The 18,958-nt window shown below is 39.9% G+C and overlaps 1 protein-coding gene across 2 annotated transcripts; it reads right to left on the bottom strand.

Annotated features, from left to right (window-relative positions):
• Positions 1-2,349: 2,349 nt before the first annotated feature.
• Positions 2,350-18,926, bottom strand: rbm18 (RNA binding motif protein 18). 2 transcript variants are annotated; one of them, XM_017489224.3, is made up of 6 exons: positions 18,787-18,926; positions 17,128-17,241; positions 11,315-11,441; positions 10,318-10,398; positions 6,520-6,608; positions 2,350-3,783 (listed from the first exon to the last, which is right to left on the bottom strand). In XM_017489224.3, exons 2-6 carry the CDS (start codon positions 17,232-17,234, stop codon positions 3,618-3,620), a joined length of 570 nt encoding a protein of 189 aa, XP_017344713.1. In that variant the 5' UTR covers positions 17,235-17,241; positions 18,787-18,926; the 3' UTR covers positions 2,350-3,617. The 2 variants fall into 2 exon arrangements, with proteins under 2 accessions (XP_017344713.1, XP_053542684.1); XM_053686709.1 differs by lacking the exon at positions 18,787-18,926 and adding an exon at positions 17,695-18,014.
• Between the last annotated feature and the right edge of the window lie 32 nt (positions 18,927-18,958).

Genomic DNA, 18,958 nt, shown 5'->3' with positions numbered 1-18,958 from the left:
AAGTGGAGAGAAATTGAGGGGCTGGCTGGCAGGTTTTTTAATCCTCTCCCGGTCCGAGAGCCGCCTGTATTAAAGCTTCACCTTTTTCCCCCTCTTCTTCTTCTTCTTCTTCTTCTTCTGAGGCTTCTGAAAAGCCGCACGCACTAAACATCCAAATAGTATAACGGGTTGCCATGGTTACCCTCCGTCTCGGCGTGATGTTTAACACGGAAGTGTGTTGTTTCATTTTTTGACAGGTTTGGTGCGAGTTTGTTGAGGAATTTTTTTTTTTTTTTAATTTTTTTTCGCATCATAAAAGATGATGAAAGAAGAAGCAGAGGTTTAGCACACAAGTTTGCAGGGTCTTTGTTTGATTGCGTAATAACACGCGTCATGCGTCGTTTGAAAACTGTAGCTACATATTTCATACGATATCATCGTAATATTAAAACCTTTATTTAAACAGAACAGTGTGAGATTTATCATCTTATGTACTGTTGTTTATATACGGCTGCAGTAACTATAGCATTGTTATAGCCTACATATATATATATATATATATATATATATATATATATATATATATATATATATATATATATATATATAAAATAACAAACAACTAAATAGACACCAACTCGAAATCGCATACTAATATATATATATATATATATATATATATATATATAAGAATAAGAAATAAGTGTGTGTATATATATATATATATATATATATATATATATATATATATATATATATATAAGAATAAGAAATAAGTGTGTATATATATATATATATATATATATATATATATATATATATATATATATATATATAAATCATAAATATGTTTGTTATTCTTTATATAACCTATGTTAGTATGCGATTTCGAGTTGGTGTCTATTTAGTTTTTTGTTGTTTTTTTTAATAAATATTTTTTAAAAAAAAATTTTGGGTTTTTTTTTTTTTAATAAAAATTTTTTAAATAGAAATTTTTTATTTATTATTATATTATTAATAATATATTATTTATTTTAACTGGTTAAATCTTATAAAATGATGATTCATTTTTCATTAATATTAGCCGCTGTGGCTCCTGCTGTTCGTCTGCTGATGTATTATCTGTTTTATTAACGGCACATGGCTGAATTTGGTTTTTTTTTTTTTTAAAGAGGTTTATTGGATAATCCGCATATCTGCAAATGAAATGTAAAAAAAAAAATACATAAATAATAATAATAAAAAAATCAGTCTAAAAAAAAAAGCACAGAACAAACATCACTGAAACTCCTCTTTAATTCGAATTAAATCGCACTTTTTTTTCTTCTTCTTGTGTTTTCTGTACTTGTATTCGATGATTTTGAGAGTGATCTACTGTATAACACTCCAATCCAATCGCACCTATCACGTTAGGGCAAAATGAAATGTTTACTCTGCTGTCATTTGTCAAGATTATTATTTTTTTGCATATTAAAATATACACTTTGATCATTTCTAACCGCAGTGCAGAAGCTTCAAGTCCCAGTATGATGAGTAGTGCTGTACACCTCCACAAAATACCACCACTAATAATAAGTCTAGTATGAGGAAATCATTATATTTGTAGTAAATACGCCCCATTTACTCTTTTAATTTCCTCTAGTACCTTTTAAACTTATTATAAAATCACATACAGTACAAAATTATAACATCATTTAGATTATAACATTAGAAGAACTAAAATATAATATACATATACTGTATATAATATAATATATATATATATATATATATATATATATATATATATATATATATATATATATATATGTATATAATATACATATACTCTTTGTCTCATATTGTAAGCACAGTTTCCTTTGGAAAGGGAAATTATATATATGTATATATAATACACACACACACACACACACGCGATACATGTTTATATACGCATTCCGGACCGGAAGGTGTGTGTGTGTGTGTGTGTGTGTGTGCGTGTAGAAATAATAGACAAAGAGGGAGGAATAAATATTAGACTGAAGCTGAAAGGACTCACCTATCAACATTTCTTTTCCTTTTCCTATTTATTTCCCAAAGCCTAAAGCATCACTCACTGAAACACTTGAGTGTAGAGCCATGTTAAAGTCTTTCTCTAGGTAATGTACAGGAAGTAATAAGAACAATAGCAATAATAATAATAATAATAATAATAATAATAATAATAACAATTTCACTTGTATTAAATATCAAACTCACAAAAATGCACGTGATGGGCCACTCCTGAGATCTTCAGAATCCGAGGGGACGTTACCTCATTATGAGGCACAAAATGGAGGCTATACACCTCATGAGGAAATTGGAGTCGCATTAAATAAACGTAAAAGAAGCTTTTAACATGACCAGTTTATTGAACCGTGTACGTGTATGACTGGACATGTCTCAGGAAAAAAAAAAATATTTACAAAAGCATTATTGAAGTATTTAAGCACAGAAGCGCCTACATGCTAAAACACAAAAAATGACAGATGATTTGAATATGCAAATCGGGAACGCCTTCTAACCACACCCTTTCTTGAATAAAGACGTGTTGCATATACAGGGGGCTGGATTTGCATTTTATAAAAATACAAAATAAAAAAAAAAAGAATAAACTGGTTTTGAGTTTTATGACGTAACAACACACACACACACACACACACACACACACACACACACACAATTGAATTTCACACCATAAAAGCGTGTGTATATTTTTATAAGTTAACATAATAATAATAATAATAATAATAATAATAATAATAATAATAAAAAAAACAGCCATCATTTCTCTGAAATTACTGAAAAGATGATCATTGATATTTTTATTTCAGGACCAAAAAAAAAAAAAAAAAAAAAAAAGGAAATCATTATATGAAATTATTAAAATAATAATGAACACGTTCCATGTATTATAGAGGTTTAGACGGCGGTCAGATGGCGAATTTCTCTGAAATACAAGTGAAAAGACGAGCATTTCTATTTCTAGTTCAGGGTTAAAACATAAACCTAATTATTATTTAAAAGTTTTTTCTTGAGATTAATAAAACAATGAAATCACAGCTACAGCTCGAACTCAATTCCAACGGTGCTCGGACATTATCGTCATGATGGATGTAAAACAGCGAGCCGAACGTCACATCGCGTCACGTCGCTCCTCGTCATCAGTGTGGATCACGTGATTGAAGTCGGGTGGGTGGGGGGGTGGGGGGTGGGGGTCGACAGTGGAGTGACTCCTGGAGCTCAGGTCCAGTTCTGTGCTTTCAGACTTACAATGTTCTCAAAATACAGCCAAATAAAACAACAGACGCGACGCAGGATCACGACGGAGTTCATAACTGAACACGCAAGACGTTTCAAGCACGAGTAAAAGGTTTCAGTTAGAGAACGAGAAAGGAAATCGTCAAAAAATGGAAAGTTACAAAAATGTACAAAACCTTAAAATATTCATTAAAAAAAAAAAAATCCACAGGGAAAGAGAGAAGTGTTCCACACGAAGGTCTTCCTCCTCCTCCGGTCCTGACAGAACAGCGCATTAAAGAGTGTGTGTTTTTATTAACCAGAAGTCCTCAGTGTGCCTGCGTGCGTGTGTGTGTGTGTGCGCGCGTGTGAGGATGAGGTCATCTCTTGAACCTGCGGAACTGTTTGTTATAAGGCTGAGATCTCTTGTCCTTCTTCTCGGGAGGTTTGTTGTAAAGGTACGGCGACGGGCCCGAGTACTCCTCGTCCACGTTCTCCTCCATCATCTGCAGCTTGGCTTCGATCGCTTTAATCTTCGCACTCACACTGTAAATCAGAGCCACACACACACACACGGACAGAGTTAACACACTACTGCACTACTTTTGTGATGGAAAGGACAAAAAAATAACAATATTCAAATATTTAAGAATCGCAAGTTTTTTTTCTTTCCCACTAAACACAGACATCTGAACATTTTTACTCTAAACTCGCAGTCGGAAGGAAGGACGCAGACTTTATGTTCACACACATAACTGCTGTCATTATCTTCTAATTAATTACTATATACATTTTTAAAACTGAACTTATTAAACCTTGCTATTCATTCACAACGCCAATTCCAAAAAAGTTGGGACGCTGTGTGAAATGTAAATGAAAACAGAATCTCATAACCCCGTACGTTCTTCACAACGGAACATGGAAAACATATCGTAGGGTTAAACTGAGGAAATGGACCGTTTTAAGAAAAAAAAAATAAGGAGATTTTGAATTCGGTGGCAGCGACATCTCAAAAAAGCTGGGACGGGGGGGGGGGGGGGGGCAACATAACAGCTGGAGGTTCATCGGGATCAGGTCGGTCAGATGATTGGGGATAAAGAGAGGATCTTCGAAAGGCGGAGTCTTTCAGAAGTAAAGGTAGGATGAGATCTGGATGTTGCTCTAAAACCTGTATATACCTGTCAGCAATGATGTCGCCTTTCCAGATGTGCATGCCGCGCATTCCATAGGCACTGACGCCCCCCCCATACCATCAGAGACGCAGGCTTTTGAACCGAGCGCTGATAAAAATCTGGACAGTCCCTCTCCTCTTTAGTTTAGAGGACATGGTGTCCATGCTTTCCAAAAAGAATTTCACATTTGGATTCGTCTGACCACAGAACAGTTTTCCACGTCACCTCGGTCCATTTTAAATGAGCTTTGTCCCAGAGAAGACGGCGGCGTTTCTGGATCATGTTCACATACGGCTTCTTCTGTGCCTGATGGAGCTTTAACCAGCGTTCGTGGACGGCTCGGTGAACCGTGTTCACAGACGATGGGTTCTGGAGGTGTTTCCGAGCCCATGCAGTGATTTCCATTACAGAATCATGTCTGTTTTTAATACAGTGGCTCCTGAGGGCCCGAAGATCACAGGGCATGCAGTATTGATTTTCACCCTCGTCCCTTTCTCCAGATTCTCAGAATCTTTTGACGATATAATGTTTTGTAGATGATGAGATATTCATAGTCTTCACAATTTTACGTTGAGGAACATTGTTCTGAAATTGTTCCACAAATTGCAAATGCAGTTTTTTTTTTTTTACAGATCACTGAAACTCTGTCCATCTTTACTTCTGAAAGACTCCGCCTCTCCAAGATCCTCTTTTTATCCCCGATCATCTGACTGACCCGCTCCCACTGAACCTCCAGCTCTTTCTTTCTACTAACACTTACCTTTCCAGCCTTTTGTTGCCCCCCGTCCCAACTTTTTTGAGACGCCAATTTCAAAATCTCCTTATTTGTTTTCTTAAAACGGTACAGTTACTCAGTTCAAACATTCGAGATGTTTTCCGTGTTCTGTTGTGAAGAACATACGGGTTTATGAGAGTCGCAGATCATTGCATTCTCTTCCCATTTACATTTTACACAGCGTCCCAACTGTTTTGGAATTGGGGTTGTACTTATTACTCTGTAAAGTGTCCTTGGATGCTAAAAAGGCTCCAAATAAATAAATAAATAAACAAACAAACAAACAAACAAACAAACAAACAAACAGCTGTTAAATGCATTTTTTCTTCTTCTTCTTTGGAGCCTTTCTAATACTTACAAATGTGTAACATGAAGTAACACAACAAACAAACAAACAAACAAACAAACAAACAAACAAATACATAAACATCCAAAACTGTTAAGTATTTCAAATGTATTTAGACCACGGGTGTTAGAAAGGCTCGGGGGGAAAAAAGAAAGAAAGAAAGAAATGATTTAAAATTACTTAGTTTTGTAAAATCGGGATTTGTTTATTCACATATTTGTTTGCTCGTTTATTTATTTATTAATTACTGTGTCGCATAAATAAAAGCGCAATTTTGGGTGTTACAAAATAAACAAACAAACAATTGAATAAATAAAGAAATAAAAAAACAAACACACAAATAAAACTTACCTGTTTGTCAGTGTTCATCTAGATCTTTGTTTGTTTATTTATTTGTGTTACTTGGTGTTATATCACTTTCTAAAGTGACCGTGGGTGTCTTTTTATTCAGACATATTTATTTACTCCTTTCTTTAGAGAGGGTGTTAGAAAGGTGCACAACAAACAATCAAACAAACAAACAAACAAAAACAACTCGATACTTAGCTATAAAATAAATACAGATTTCAATAAATACAGAATATAAAATTAAGCAAATAAACAGTTCTATAATATCGCACATATGTAGTGATAATGCAGCTTTAACAACTACACATTTTTCTTCTTCAATGGTTTATGCCACTGCGCGCACGTCTCTCACACACACACACACACACACACACACACACACACACACACACACACACACACGGCTTGAGGAAATCACGGCGGTCGGCGATACAGCACTAATGACATAAGAGTTAGAATACACTGCGGGCGTTTCTACTCTGCTGGAATGTTTTTTTGTGAAGCGGTGAGAGAAAGCTGAGCAGCAGGAGAGGGGGAGAGGGGGAGAAACAAAAAAATACCTCCATCACGGAGACAGAAAAAAAAAAAAAAAGGGAGGGAAAGGAGGAGAAGAAGGAAAAGTCAAGTACAATATCACAAACCTCAGCGAGGTCGGCTGCTCTTCTGCTTCGCTGCACGACGGCTCCAAGCTAGCAGGCAGGTTCTTATCTCCTCTGTAGGGCTCAAACCTCTGACACACACACACACACACACACACACACACACACACACACACAGGGAAGATCCTATTAAGACACTACGGTTGTAAATCTCATATCACGAAGCTCTGGATACACAGATGGAAATTTTTTTCACGTTATTGAATCAGTTTAATAAAAGTCACGTGAAACCGAGTCGTTTCGTATTAATGACTCGTTCTTGTCGAACATCCTTCGAAAGTATTGGTACCCTATAAAAAGTGGCGGGTGGAGTTAGTGTGTCTATGGTAGCGGAGCTGCGTTATTGGAGGATTTAACGCTACACTTCAGGAGGCACTCGTTCACCGTTTAGTCGCCATCTTCCGCTCCCTTTGCCGTTTACGGGGGTTTGTGGGCGTGGCTAAACGTTAAACAACCATGTCGTGAATGTGCTTGGTAATATAAAGCCAATTGAGTAGGACGTAAACCTGGATAACGTTTGTAAAATATTCAGTTTATCTGAAAACGTTTACACAACTTTACTAAAAGACTAGCCAGACAGAGCAGAGATGCCATGACGGGTCCGGGTCCGGGTCTGTGTGTTCGTTCCTTATTCCCGTTAGTGAGGAGAGAACCTGCGGAGAACGGGAACAAGAAGCACAATGATCAGAAACACTAAACACAAACGGCAAATTTTCACACAGCATTAAGAACTCCGAACATCACACGTGCTTTTAAAATCATTAACCCCTCTGAGATGCTGATTCTGATTACACATCATTAGGAGTTGACTATTTAGGGAACACGTTCTTGCTAAATTCACCCCCCACCCACCATAATTCGATTCGGGGGCGGGTCTACACCTTAGCACAATTGGTGACGTCACTAAATGAGCGTCACAGCTTTGGAGCGATCACGTCCACAGCATCAGAGGAAACGTTTACCAGCCGAACATGCCTGCTAGGTTCAAGTTAGTCGGCTGACGTAGCTAATATTCGTGTCGAGTAGCCGCTGGTTGCCATGGTAACGTGGGTGTGCGTGTGTGGAGGGGGACGGGGTTGGGATACCCAGACAAATTGAAACTGAAACTAAAATCTCCTCATATTCATCTGTGAATATTTTTGCATAATTTTTGCATATTTATGTATAGTCAAATAACGAAATCAAGCCACTTTGGCATTAAAAATGCGTATTTTTTATCAAAACATCCCGCATAGATCATTTTTTGAGTTAAAATGACCATTTTAAATTCTAATACCGTGAAAAATCGAACATTACGGACTGATTTATTACTGCGGCTTTGTAAAAGCGGTGGTTTTGGCGTGAAAGCATTATCCCGGGACTCACCGAGCCACTCGGGTCTAAACAAGACCGACTCTTTGAGACGTTAATTACTTGGATTGATCAAACGGATTTAAAATCCGTGAAGCTGCTTTGAGACGGTGCCCGTTGTAAAAATGACTATTGAAACAATAGTCATTGGATTCTTCAATTCAACCCGAGATAAAAATGCTCCCTTATAGCTATTTACGCCAAAGCAGCTGGTTTCCTGTAGCGACTCATCAAACCTACGAGACTGACAAAGAATCCCGTGCCCATACCATGTGTAAATAATTATCCAAACTAAACAGCACATCTCTGATGGCTTCAATATGGCGCTGTACATTGTCCTGTAACATCACTCCACATGTAGTTCTAACGAGGTGCTTTCAGCTCAAAAAAAATAAAGGAAGAAGAAGAAGGGGGGGGGGGGGGGGGAGCCGATGACATGTCTATGGAAACGCTCGAGACTGATGCCGATCGTTAAAGCCAAAAAAATACACTTTAAAGGAACGGTCGGAAAATTAACCGTACACGATGTACTTATTACACCGGATGTGGCTGGTTTGATTTCCCAAGTTTGCGTATTTCGTTTCTGGAGCTACAACGCTAACAAGTAACACAAGCTAAGAATTCTGGTTCAGTTCCAGCTTCACACTCTAGGGGGCGTGGTCTCAGGACAGAACAATCGCAATCTGCTTATTATCCTCAGAAGTTAGAAACACAGACTTTACATTTTCAAGCTTTCCGCGTTGAAGCTACAAAACAAGAAACAAAATGGACGCGTCCATGAAAGCACGTGCATTTCCAGCTACAGGCGAGGCAGCGAACATCAGCCATCAGAAGTTTCGGATTTATTTCAACCTCTCTCAAAATGGTGATCGACCAGAGATATAGAATGAACCTAGTGACATGTCTGTAAACTGAAATTTGAAGCCGTGAAGTCGTATGTTATTCACTGCTGACAGTGTGAGCGGCCATTTTGTCATGACGATGAACTTGGGATTAAACATTTCCAACTTTCACAAAACAGGAACTCTAAGTTGATGAAGCGTTTTCTTTGTTTTATCCCCCTAGTCAGCGGTTGGAAAGTCGGAATTATGAGCCTTCACTGAATGCTGTGCTTTAAAAACAAACAAACAAACAAACAAACAAAAAAAAGCGAGATTTGGCTTTCCAAGATGGCCGCCCCATGGTGAAGTTTAAATTGTGATGGCAGATTCTGAAGAAACCGTTTACATGCATCTCAAAATCAAATACAAGCCCGTGCACGTTATTCATAATCCGATCTAAAAGGCACGCAAATGCAGAGAGAGGGGACTGGCGTCGATGTTTCCATGACGACAAAAGGTCAAGGAGTCACATCAGCACGTTCAGCATTTTAATCATGTTGTTATGAATGAAGTATCAATAATTTCAGATCCGATCAGCTCCTGCTTCTTGTTATTGTTGTTGTCAACAGCTCTGCTCCTTGACCTTGACCCCAGCCTGGTGTCCCGTTCCCCTCTGAGGGAGCGACCGGGACGGGGTGAGGGGGGGGGGGGCGTCATTCTCGACCATACAGGATTTCCTCTTTCTCAGAGGCAGCTGCCTATTGTTAAAGACCAGCTTCTCTGAACGAGTCCTTCAGCTGCCCTCAACACTGCTTCTGTCTCACCGAGCCGCTGCCGGAAAATTCCAACCCGGAATTCTGTCCTGCTTCTGTTCTAACGTTCACCTTAACTACAGACGGCACGGTACCACTTCTACTACGAATACCGAAACCTCGAGTAGGATGTGACTGTATTTATTTCCTTTAAAAATAAACTACTAGGCTATAAAATGAAGCACTTAAAAAATACAGAAACTTTTTTTTTCCCAGCTACAAACATGGCTTACATAAAAACTCAACTTTTTAAAACTCAGTACTCAGAAAAAAAACAACCAAAAAAACATTTACACTGTAAATATAAATAAAGTACAAATAAAACAAAATCAAACAAAAACTACAATCAGGTCTCTTTATAAACTTTGTAAACATTGTCCATTCCAATTTCCAGAAATGTGGAATATTTCCACACAGATGATACAAGAGCAACTCCCAGCATTTGCTTTGCTGAATAGCTCACTGTTTGTTGTTGTTGTTGCGTTTGTTGTTGCTGACTTTAAGTAACACGGTTACTGTTGTTATTGTGTGACCTACTTCACCCTACTTTATGCTTCTACACTGCAGCAATTCTGATATTTCAGGCTAGATTTGTTACAGGATCCCGTTAAATTCAATATCTGATCCGGGTTATCAAATGGAGGTCATTTCTAACTTTACCTGATCATGCTGCTTTCATAGTTTGGGTTTAGAGTTTAGATTTAAAGCTTAGGCCCAAAGTTTGGGTTTAGAGTTCCAGCTCAGGGTTTTTGCCTAGAGTTCGGGCTCAGAATTTGGGTTTAGACACTTACCTTTACCTGTGCATGGGCCCAACGCACCACCAGTTTCTTGGACAACGCCAGCTTTCCATTGAGACACTGTATGGCCCGTTCAGCCTCCTGAGCATGGAGAAGAATCTCAGTTAAGAAACTAAAACCACACAGCATTCCCTAACATATCATTTCTCGGACACACACACACACACACACACACACACACACACACACACACACTCCAACAATGAATTTACCAGGACATCATACCGCCAAGACGCTCTTTTTCTTTTTTGAAGAGCCCTTTCACATATACAGTATTAAATCCATTGAAATGAAACCATGGTGTGTTTCGGGCAGGTGAACACACAGCCATCACGTTCAGGTGTGACGTAACACTGTATTCAACTGTAGTGAGAACAGAATTCAACCCTGACCATGATTTGTGTGAATAAAAACTCTTTACTTTATTTATTTATTTATTTATCGAATGTGTATTTAAGGACAATACACATTGAATCAATTTCAGTATTAAAAGGATCAGGATCATATCGTGATCTCGATTTCATCAGGAATCGTTCAACGCACATCAGAACTAAAAACTGAGGACCGTTTGAAGATTTCCCTCGGCGCCTGCTCAGTAACAACACAAAGCAGCAATAGTGGTGGTGATGGATCACTGGGGCCCCCAAGATGCTTGTTGAGCGTGTGTGCATGTGTGTGTGTGTATAAAGCGTTTAAATGCTTCTCCAGCTTACACCACTCATGGGAATCACAACTGCTAGACAGATGAAAGAGCCTATGTTTAGAATATGAATATCGTTTCTTTACTGCTAACGATCAGCGATATCGGCGTTTTCTACCAAATCCGATAACAATAATCCAACAAAAAGCAAACGCGTCATACGCACGTACTGTGATCGACAGGCAAACTTAATCCTTTACAAGTGTTACAGCTCTTATATAATTAATTAATCGTACAGGTTAATACCAGAAGTAGCATCAAACATGGACACTTCTGAATCAGACATGTGAGAGGAACCTCTTTGGTGTGGAAGTTGACGAAGCAGTATCCTCTCGGCTGACCCTCCAGCGGTCCGGACTTGTGGAACAGGAAATCAAACTGCTCCACCTGTCCGAATTTCTCCAGGAGCTTCACCAGGTGATACCTGCAAAGCAGTGAAATAAATAAATAAATACATAAAAATCCACCTTGAAATCCACGGCCAGGGTGTGGAATAAAACGCTCCGTGTGCCATGCAGTTACAGTAAAATCATCAACCACGGGGTGGAGTGATGAAGCGGAGATACTGGTACCGCCCGCAAGTTGATTATTTTCCTATAACAGCGCGTCCTGAAGTGTTTTATTCCTCTTATACAACGGCAATATGCCTACGATTACAGTTTTTACTTATTAAAGAATGACACATCGCACTTTTTATATAGTCACGCTTGCAAAACAAGTCAGTTCCTGTTGAAGTTGAAGTAGTAGAAGAAGAAGGTTTACCGAGAAACCCCGAAAGTACAGCTTTACCTCTGTCTGCTACAAAGCACTGACACTGGAGACTCCTTCCATAAATGTTAAACAAACATTTCTTCTTACGGAAAACTTGAGCGAACGAGCCGTTACCATAGAAACGATGACGTCTCAAAACGAGCGCATTAACATAAACCTGCGCTACCGTCAGAGCTGCTGTTCTGGAAAATGAATCAACACCTTCTGACCAATCAGAATCCAGAATTCCACGCAAACCGTATACGCAACCAACTAGTGTTTGTGTTAACCCATTACGCCCCATGAGAGGTTCTGTTTACGTATTTGCGAGCGCTTGCATGTGAAAAGAGCAATAAAACCCCGACACGTATCCGTGGTATGACATCACACTCCCGCCGCAGATGGGCTTGATTAGAATGACAGGTCACTTTACACCTTTTTAGCTGCCGTAAATCTGTTATTCACACAATACAGAGGATACAGCAAGAGGACAATGAAAATATCAAAACGAGGAAGTCTGAATTCCCTCCAGAGCTCAATTCAGAACAAACATCTACGACTGTGCGCAGACCCGACCCCCCCGAAAACGCTGACCGACACGCCGAGAGCCAATCAGGGACAAGAAAAAACACCGAAGTCCCGCCCTCGGTTTCCGGTTCCGCTTGAACGAGGGCAATAGATTACGCTCGCTTCAACAATCCTTAAAGCCATTACCACCAGGAATGACTTCTCCATGCCCGGGCTGTGAGCTGTACACCACCCGAGGATGTGTGACTTTCCTCACATGCCGCCAAGAAAGAATAGAACAGAACAACACGCGAGAGCGGCATTAGCCTGCGTGCGTCTGTACGGCGCTCTACGCCTATGAAGAACTGCACCGCCTGCGGGTTGTGACCATGCCGAAAAATATCCAGTAACATTCAACGTACACCAGTCTGGACAATTAAACATCAACTAAACGAAGAAGTAAAGAATGAAATAAAGCCCGCGGGTCAAAAATCTACACGCTGGTTATACTTTGGTTGTTTTATTTGTGAAAGACCAAAATAATGAACTTGATTTTTTTATGTAAATATTTATTTGTGGGTCTTCCTTATTCTTAAAGGTTCCATGTAGAACCCGAAAACAGATACAACTCATTCCCGATCACCAGAAACCCTTTTCAGATCCCTTTTAGGAGGTTAACAACCCTCAATCCTACAAAAAAACCTTTTTTTTTTTTTTTTTTTTTTTAAATAAGAGCACACCAAGTACCAAGAGCTGACAGGTTCTAGATATTAGGAAGAAAAAAAGAAGAAAAAAAAAAGAAGAGCAATCATTTCCCAGTTAGTACAAACACTCCTAATAAAAAATGTTCTTTAAGGGTTCATCAGGTGGATCATTAAGGGCTCTGCAAAAAAGAAAAAGAAAAAAAAAAGTTTTACTTGGAGCCCTCAACTTTTTTTTTTAAGGGCACATAAAGTTTTGTTTTTTTTTTAAATGCAAAAATATAAAAAATATAATAATATAAATAAAGGTAAAAGGGGAAATCGACAAAGCTCCACATCTACAACGTGGCACAAGGTGACCGTTTCATTTTCTCATTTCCACGTCATGTTCCCGTATTATTAAATAATTAACTGGCATTATTTTTCTTTCCTGGACCAATCGAGTGTACTGCCATGTACACCTGAACACTTCAGAAAAGTGAGGAGTTTGTGTTTGTTATTACGGACGCTGCACTAACACCACGTCACTTGTAGCCGGGGTATTTCTGCGTAAACAATCGGAGCGGTCTGGGAACGGCGGGTCTCGGGCCGAGCTGCGGACCCGACTCGGGGTCTGCGTTATTGTTGTGGGGTTATTTTTAATCCTGGGCCAGAATCGGGGTCCTGGCCACTGTCTTAATGTCTTCCCCTTCTCTCCCAGGAGCTTTATCCCTGCTGAGCATTTCGCACTTTCCCAGACTCCACCCACTCGGCCCTGGCCACCAGATCTTCCTGATTGAGAAACGGGCCGAGACGTGATGCACGGGGGACAACCACAATGCACCTCTCCGGGGGGCAATAAAACGGAGTGGCTGGGAGGAAAAAGAAGTGGGTTCTGGATTCAGAACTTGTTCTCTGACTGTAGAAACCAGAGCCGAGAGAGAGAAAGAGAGAGAGAGAGAGAGAGAGAGAGAGAGAGAGAGAGAGAGAGAGAGAGAGAGAGAGAGAGATCGGTGTGAGCCAATGAAACGAGAGCACTGTTTCTTTTCTTCTCCACCCACCTCTCATACTGAGGTTTCGGGGATCTGAGTGCGTGAAAGGCAGGAAGATGTAAACGGAAAAGAAAAAAAAAAAATCCGAAAACAACACGGCAGTGTTTCCCAGTTAAACAACAGGCGTATTATACAGATATACATCTGCGTGTTCTGATGAGCTGAGCACATGGCAGGAGGTCCCTTTCTCCTCCCCTCGTCTCATTGGAACCGGATTTGTGTACACTTTATCTGTCTACGTTACAGAGGACGAGGAGTGTAAACACCACGGGCAGGGAGTACACCTCGGGCTTCCACGCGACACGATGGAATCAGTAGTGAATTCGTGAATGAGTGATGAAGTACAAAAGGACTATTCGACATCGCCTCACTAGCACGTTAAACCGTTTACGCACCACTTCTACTTAGGAATTATTTTTCACACACACACACACACACACACACACACACACACACACCAGTTACATGTCAAATTTAATTTGCAATAACTGATTTAGAATGGTTGCCTCTCTTAAATCGATGCGTCGGCTCAAATCGTTAAACCTCGTGGTAATTATGAAACGTTGCGTATATTTGAAAGAACTGTCCCACTGGTGAGGTGTTTATTTTGGAAGATTTGATTAATCCGGATTTGTTGGAAATATTTCCAAAGCCAAAACCGGTTCGGTTCGGGTGAAAGCAAGAATGGATTGGTTGACGGCTAAGGGACTTTTATTTATTTAAGTTTTTTTTTTTATTTTTTATTTTAAGTGGAACCATTTTATCGCCATGACGACAACCCAATGACGCTCCACTCTGAAAGCTCAATTGATTATTAAGTGGACTCTAGTGCGAGGGAAAATGCTTCTAGTTTGCGTTGTTTTCACATTTGTTCCCCCCATTACAAATGATTGGGGTGGCTGGCCAAATAATAAACAAACAAACAAACAAATAAAATAAACACACAAACAGCACAGGAGGTTTGAAACATAACAACAATAAAAAACCAACAATAAATCACCAGCTTGAGGAAGAATCAGCACTTCTGATCTAAAGAGGAGCTACATCATGCTCCGGAACACTAACGCTAGCTTAGCTAATCTTCCTGCTGTGACAGGATCCGATTTAAGAAATTTCGACGTATTATCGTGCGACTTATTTTTGCGCCGTTCGTTAGTAAACTGCCAGAAACGGTTAAAAAAAAATAAAAAATCCTGGAGGGAAAGCAGTAGCGATAATGAAGGAGCTCATGGGCTTTCTCACACTCCACCGCATCCTCAGGTCAGCGATGTCACAACCTCACGCTTAAATAAATCTCAAGTTCAAGTGCAAACACAGAAAGTGTTAAAGCTCTCGTGGAAAGTCTGTCTCGCCGGTTTTCTTTTTTAGTTTCTCCCTCAGTGAATTTCTCTGAGCTGCCAAGCAATGATGTGATGCAGTACAGAGAGAGAGAGAGAGAGAGAGGTGGTGAAGTGTGAGTGGTTTCAGCAGGGTGGCTCGTCACACTGCCCTGATGCTGACCTTCTACAGCAGAGGTTCTCAACCTTTTGTAACCAAAGATCCCGACCCCTGCCTCCTCCATCATGTCGCACCCCCCCCACCCCCCCATATTGGAGGAGACCAGGTATAATGATTATCTTTTCTATATAAAATCTATCTATCTATCTCTCATTCACACACACACACACACACACACATATACATATACATACACACATACATACACATACATACATATATATACATAGAGAGAGAGAGAGAGAGAGATGGAAAATGTTTCAAAATGACCGCAGATTTGAGACGAGACGCGTCACATGACGTCATCACGACACGTGTTCAGCCAAAGCCTTCTTCGATTCACGTGCGTCAAACATGAGTACAGCTAAAAGCTCTCATTTACCAACAAAGTGAATATTTTTAATAATAAATAAAGTGATTTTTCGAACGCCTGCTGGATTTGATCATATTTCTGTCGCTGTTTAATAAGAGCTACTCGTTAGAACATTACAAACAAACAAAAAAAAAAGAAGCAAGAAATCAAGCCTAGCGTAGGAAAAGAAGGAACGTTTTGGGAGAAGAAAAAAATAAGTACTTTGTAAAGTTGACATATTGTTCTGTTCGTCTTTCTAAACTTTCCCGATGACATGACAGCCTTCATACAGAAGAGGAGATGGATTTTTACTATACATGATATAAAAGGTTTCCTAATAAACTGACAACAATACAAGAAAGGAAAAATCTAAACTATTCTTATTTAACGTCTAGAATTTTTTTTTTTTTTAAACCAGTTACCATGAAATCACTGCTTCCAGTTAAAGTTTTAATAGTTATTAAAAGAAAAAAAACAACAATATGGATGTTAATGCATGATCTTGCACACAGGCTGTATACTGATCTTTTACTCAACTGTCTTTTCCTTCCTTCTGATTCTAATCCACACCGTTACAGCAAAATATTCACATAATGATTCCTCTACCACTAATAAACACGTTGTGCAGATGTAATATTTATTTACAGGTCACGTCAGTGCATTAGCGAACACTCTCTCCTGTATCCTGATAGCTTTTCTGTGGCTTGGTTTACTTTCGCAGGATTAGCACCGCATCTTCTCTCGGACTCGCTCGGTCATCCTGACTCACAGACACAGACACATGAGCTACAAGATTTGGAAACTTCGGGGAAGGGGAAAAAAACCCCCAAAAAACCGAGCGCTGATGTCACACCGCTGGCTTTTCACTGTGAAGTGGACCCTGATACAACAAACAGTGCCGGCATGTGAACTAATTAATCTTCCCCGAACACCAGCCCGTGGGCACCCAGGCTGTTTTCAATCCAGCAGGTTATTTAAGAGAAACAGCAGATGGAGGGGACGGAGGGGGAAGGAAACGCCTGTCTAGACACCAGCCTGAGTGAGCTGTACATTTTCCAGCAGCTCTTTCTCTTTCTCTCGCTCTCTCTCTGCAGGTTGACATAGTAAACATGCCAGGTGAGTAAGAGAGGACGGCCGAGCGAACAAGCAGGTCTCCACGGCTCTTTTCTCACACGCCCCTGTGGTCATCTGCACATTCTCCAGCCTCACACACGCACGTCTAATCCATCATCCGAACAGGTCAAGACCGTATCGTGGCCTCCGGGTACTCACTCTGTGATTTTAGCGTCGATGTTGCCGATCCACAGGCGGTGGCCTTCTTGCGACGAGCCGCTTGAAAGGATGGAGGCGTTCTCCACCGTCTCCGTAGCCGACTGCATTGGACTCCTCGAATACAGACAGAGGAGGTACACGTTACGTGATGAGTAAAACACTGCGTGCTGTAACAGTAAAATAATCAACGACGAGGTCCTACGATGTAGCCGACGTACTGTTACCATGACAACGTTGATTATTACAATACCCTATAATAACAGCACAACATGGTGTGTTTTATTACACCCCTTGCACCATATTTATTACACTATGGCATCATACTTAAAAAAATTTTTTATCCGTTTACAGCTACATTTAAAGTTGTGGAGCATCCAAACCAGTTACTTCCTGTTCTCACAGACACTGGCGAATCCTTCCGTAAATGTTAAACCAACGCGTCCTTACTTTTAATCCGAGCGTCTGCCGCCCTGAAAGTCCCTGTGAATGATCTGTTACTATAGAAACGATAACGTATTAATATAAACCTGCATTGGGGCAGTGGTGGCTTAGCTCTGGGTTACTGACCGGAAGGTTGGGGGTTCAGCACTGCCAAGCTGCCACTGTTGGGCCCTTGAGCAAGGCCCTTAACCCTCTCTGCTCCAGGGGGCACTGTATCATAGCTGACCCCAACCTCCTAACATGCTGGGGTATGCGAAGAAAAGAATCACTGTGCATATGTGACCAATAAAGACTCATTACTCATTGCTCTCAGAGCTGCTGTTAGAGAAAATGAATGGACACCTTCTGACCAATCAGAATCCAGGATTCAGTAGGGCTCTGGGATAATCCTCTACAAACTGACATGCCGATCTATTCACCTCAGTGTTTCCTCATCCTCGTGTCATCTGGTTACAAACATATTTTAAACGGATATAATGTATGAAAAAGTGAACACACATCTCTTTTATCCAAAGTAAGAATGCTCCAGTCCTACTTCTTTCCATTTTAGATACTAGTTCTAAATCAAATCACTGGGTCAGATCCATTATTTCAGGCACCAGTAGCCTAGACGTTTGGTAGATCCCAACCCCAAATAAAACACTCACACACTCTCTCTCTCTCCTTATTCATTTTCTCATTAATAAGCCCCAAAACTTTTAGAAATAAGATTTAAACTGAATGTTTTCCCCCCTTCCTCTTCTTTTTATTCTTTTCCTTCTTCTTCTTCCGTAATGAGAATAACACGCAGGACTAACTAAATAATGCTCTTGTGCTTCACACTAAACATTTAGACTACACGAATTATAATTCCAGTTTTAAACACATTTTAACTTAATCTTTCACTGTTTCACTAAACGCTTGCCGAAGCTACCATGACAACCTTAACTGTAATACAACACAAACCTTACACGTAATATTATACAACACAACAGCTAAGCTAGCTAGCTAACTAACTAACTAACTAACTCGAATCGCCAACCGCGAACATTTCGCGCTTTCAACCCAGCAAGCACTTTAATATCCGACAACAAAGAGTTCACTAACATCTAACAAACAACCGATAGATAACGTTATACTTCGGTAGGATGTTTATTTTTCCATACTAAACCGTTTAGCTCGCTAAAGCTAGCTAGGTTAGCGTCGCGTTTTCCTCGAAAGAAATCGTTATTTACTTACCGTACTGTTCAAGCTCGCGACTAAAAGCAAGAAATAAAGTCGCGGTGATTAGAAATGATTTAAACACAAACCATATCGTAAACTAAATCGCTAAATTTCTTTCTGCCAGCCGTTATTTAGCGTCTGTGCTAGCAATACTAGCAAGACGTCAAGAAACGCCGCGCCCGAATGA

Source organism: Ictalurus punctatus, chromosome 16 (genome assembly GCF_001660625.3).
Source record: "Ictalurus punctatus breed USDA103 chromosome 16, Coco_2.0, whole genome shotgun sequence".
Taxonomy (NCBI): Eukaryota; Metazoa; Chordata; class Actinopteri; order Siluriformes; family Ictaluridae; genus Ictalurus; species Ictalurus punctatus.
The sequence above is the reverse complement of the archived record's forward strand: the minus strand, read 5'-3'. Positions and strand labels throughout refer to the sequence as shown.